The sequence below is a fragment of the Mus pahari genome, chromosome 5 (genome assembly GCF_900095145.1).
Source record: "Mus pahari chromosome 5, PAHARI_EIJ_v1.1, whole genome shotgun sequence".
Lineage (NCBI taxonomy): Eukaryota > Metazoa > Chordata > Mammalia > Rodentia > Muridae > Mus > Mus pahari.
The window spans coordinates 153,977,385-153,980,145 of record NC_034594.1 but is presented as its reverse complement, the minus strand read 5'-3'; the positions used below and the strand labels follow the sequence as shown (position 1 = coordinate 153,980,145).

The 2,761-nt window shown below is 46.8% G+C and overlaps 1 protein-coding gene across 1 annotated transcript in view; it reads right to left on the bottom strand.

Moving 5' to 3' along the window:
• The window catches only part of Dnah14 (dynein axonemal heavy chain 14), a 218,934-nt gene that overhangs the window by 19,501 nt on the left and 196,672 nt on the right, over positions 1-2,761 (bottom strand). Inside the window, exon 76 of the mRNA XM_029538709.1 lies at positions 1,856-2,053. Coding sequence (XP_029394569.1) covers positions 1,856-2,053 — 198 coding nt within the window. The remainder of the gene's footprint in view (positions 1-1,855; positions 2,054-2,761) is intronic.

The following is a 2,761-nucleotide window of genomic DNA, read 5'->3' as shown; positions in this document are numbered from 1 at the left end:
TGTAGACCAGGCTGGCCTCGAACTCAGAAATCTGCCTGCCTCTGCCTCCCAAGTGCTGGGATTAAAGGCGTGTGCCACTATGCCTGACTATGGCCGCTGCTTTAACAGATGCGAAGGGCAGTGAATGTCAGGGCCCAGAAGGATGCAGAGGGAAATGCCTATCCTCCTCCTCCCTAATGACCTTAATGTGATCTTGCATACACAGGTGGGATCCCAGGCTCTTCCTCCTCCTCCCTAGCTGCTCCTCCCCAGCTGCCCCTCCCACTGCCCTCAGCTCTTTTGGTGCCTCTGTCACTTTCTGGCTTCCTGACTTTCTGACTCTCACAGGCGCTGAGGGTACACACAGTGACCCTCAGCTGTATTTGTTCAGAGGCCACCGCTGTTCCTGCTTCCGCCATGTGAATCCCGGTGCTCTCAGCCCTGAAACCCATGGAGATGCGACTCCACTGTGGGCTCTCTGTCATCCGTACATTCAACTAAGCACCCCAATCAAAACAAAGGCGTCTGTAGTGAGTGCGTGCGGCCATTCTCCAGATCACTACTCTAAACAAGATAGCATGGTGGTTTACACAGCACCTGGGCTATATCTGGATGTCCATGCTTTAAAGTACACAGGATGCTGCCTGTAGATGGGATGCAAATGCTATACAACTTTATAGTATAAGAGATGTGGCGGATTTCTGAGTTCGAGGCCAGCCTGGTCTTCAAAGTGAATTCCAGGACAGCCAGGGCTGTACAGAGAAACCCTGCCTCGAAAAAACAAAAACAAAAACAAAAAAGAGATGTGAACATCATCAGACTTCACCATCTCAGAGAATCTTGTAACCAGGCCTCTAAGGAAATCCAAGGCAGGAACTTGCAGTTTTCCATAGCGTTTGCATTTGACTGGGCTTGGACAGGAACACCCTGTGCTCACATTTCCTGGCAGAGCTCCAATGGGCAGCTGTTGTTTATATCCTTGGCCAATCTCAGAAACAATGGGCTTGCTATGTGTATGTAGCTTCTTGTGTAGGAGGAAATGCCTAAAGACCACATGGAAGAATGGAAGACCTGCTTCCCCAGGTGGGATTCACCGATATTTGTAGAATCAAGACTTTTCCTAGAAAATTAAAAAAAAAATTGTTCTGACTTAAAAGTGGATGGGTAATTAAGGGTGCAGCATTCCACACTAGAAGCGGAACTGCAAGAAGATTAACTTGGGGATTTTTTGTTTTGTTTTGTTTTTAAAGTCAGCGTTACTCTGTGTAGCCCTAGTTGTCCTGTACCTCGATCTGACCAGACTAGCCCCGATCTCAAAGATCTGCCTGCTTCTGTCTCCTGAGATCAAAGGCATGCACACTACTGCCCAGCAACTTAGAAAAAGTTTAAGGAGACATTATTGCCTACTTCTTTTATTAGCAATAGGGAGAACATCCTGCCAATACAAGGTACTATTAGCACAATATAAGGTACTATTAAAAAGATAATTTTAAAAAGCCCAGCCGCCAGGTGGCGGTGGCACATGTCTTTAATCCCAGCACTCAGGAGGCAGAAGGTGGCAGATCTCTGTGAGTTCAAGGTCTACAGAGCAAGTTCCAGGACAGCCCAGGATATGCAGAGAGACCCTGTCTTGAAAAACCAAAAAGTCAGGCCAGTGGGGTTCAGTGTTGTCCCTCTTGCTTTGAATAAGAACACTGAGAGATGGTTTGTTTGTTTGTTTTTCAAGACAGGGTTTCTCTGTATGGCTCTGGCTGTCCTGGAACTCACTTTGTAGACCAGGCTGGCCTCTAACTCAGAAATCTGCCTGCCTCTGCCTCCCAGGTGCTGGGATTAAAGGTGTGCGCCAACACTGCCTGGCGAGATACTCATTTCTTACCTCGTTGCTAGAGAAACTGTAGTCATCCTTCAGCATTTCAGGATTGAAGAATTTGTAGAAAAGAGTCTTCAGGCACCGCATGTCCCATTCATCAACCACCCGGCCACCAAAGGTCACTTCTGAGATCAGGTAATCCACCTCCTTCCATGGAACTTCTGACTTACCAGAGAGGACATTTCCCAGTACCTTTAAGGACACCTGTGGAAAGCCCCCGACCCCCGTGCTTTGTTATTTCTCCATGTGTTTTTAGCTTAACTGGCACTTTACTTGACACCAACAACTCTCACATGGCCAGTTTCTCTCTCCTCTAGTCTCAACTACTTAGGGGACTGAGGCAGGAGATTTACAAGTTCAAGGCCAATTCAGGCAACATAGTAAGACTCTGACTCAATAGAAGAGGACTGGGGGAGCCAAAGAGATGGCTCAGTGATGAGGAGCACTGGATGCTTTTCCAGAGGATGTGGGTCCCATTTTCAGCACCTGCATGGTGGCTTATAACTGTCTGTTACTCTAGTTCAGGGGGTTCTGATCCAGAGGCACAGACATGGGCAATGCACCCTATTCATAAAATTATAATAATAAAAATGGTTCTGGGGCTGTAGCTTAGTGGTAGAATACCTGCCTAGTACGTGTGAGGCTCTAGGGTCTAGGAAACCAATCCTGGAAGGAAAACTAACCAACCAACCAACCAACCAACCAACCAACTCAACCCAACCCAACCAACCAACCCAACCAACCCAACCCAACCAAACCAACCAACCAAATATGACCAGAGAGGAATAAAATATCAGGGTGTATGTTTTTCTCCACCAGTGACTGTGCTGCTGTGGAGCGATATCCTCTGTAATTATGGCTGCTGCTTTTTGTTTTTGTTTTGTTTTGTTTTGTTTTTTTGTTTTTTTTTTT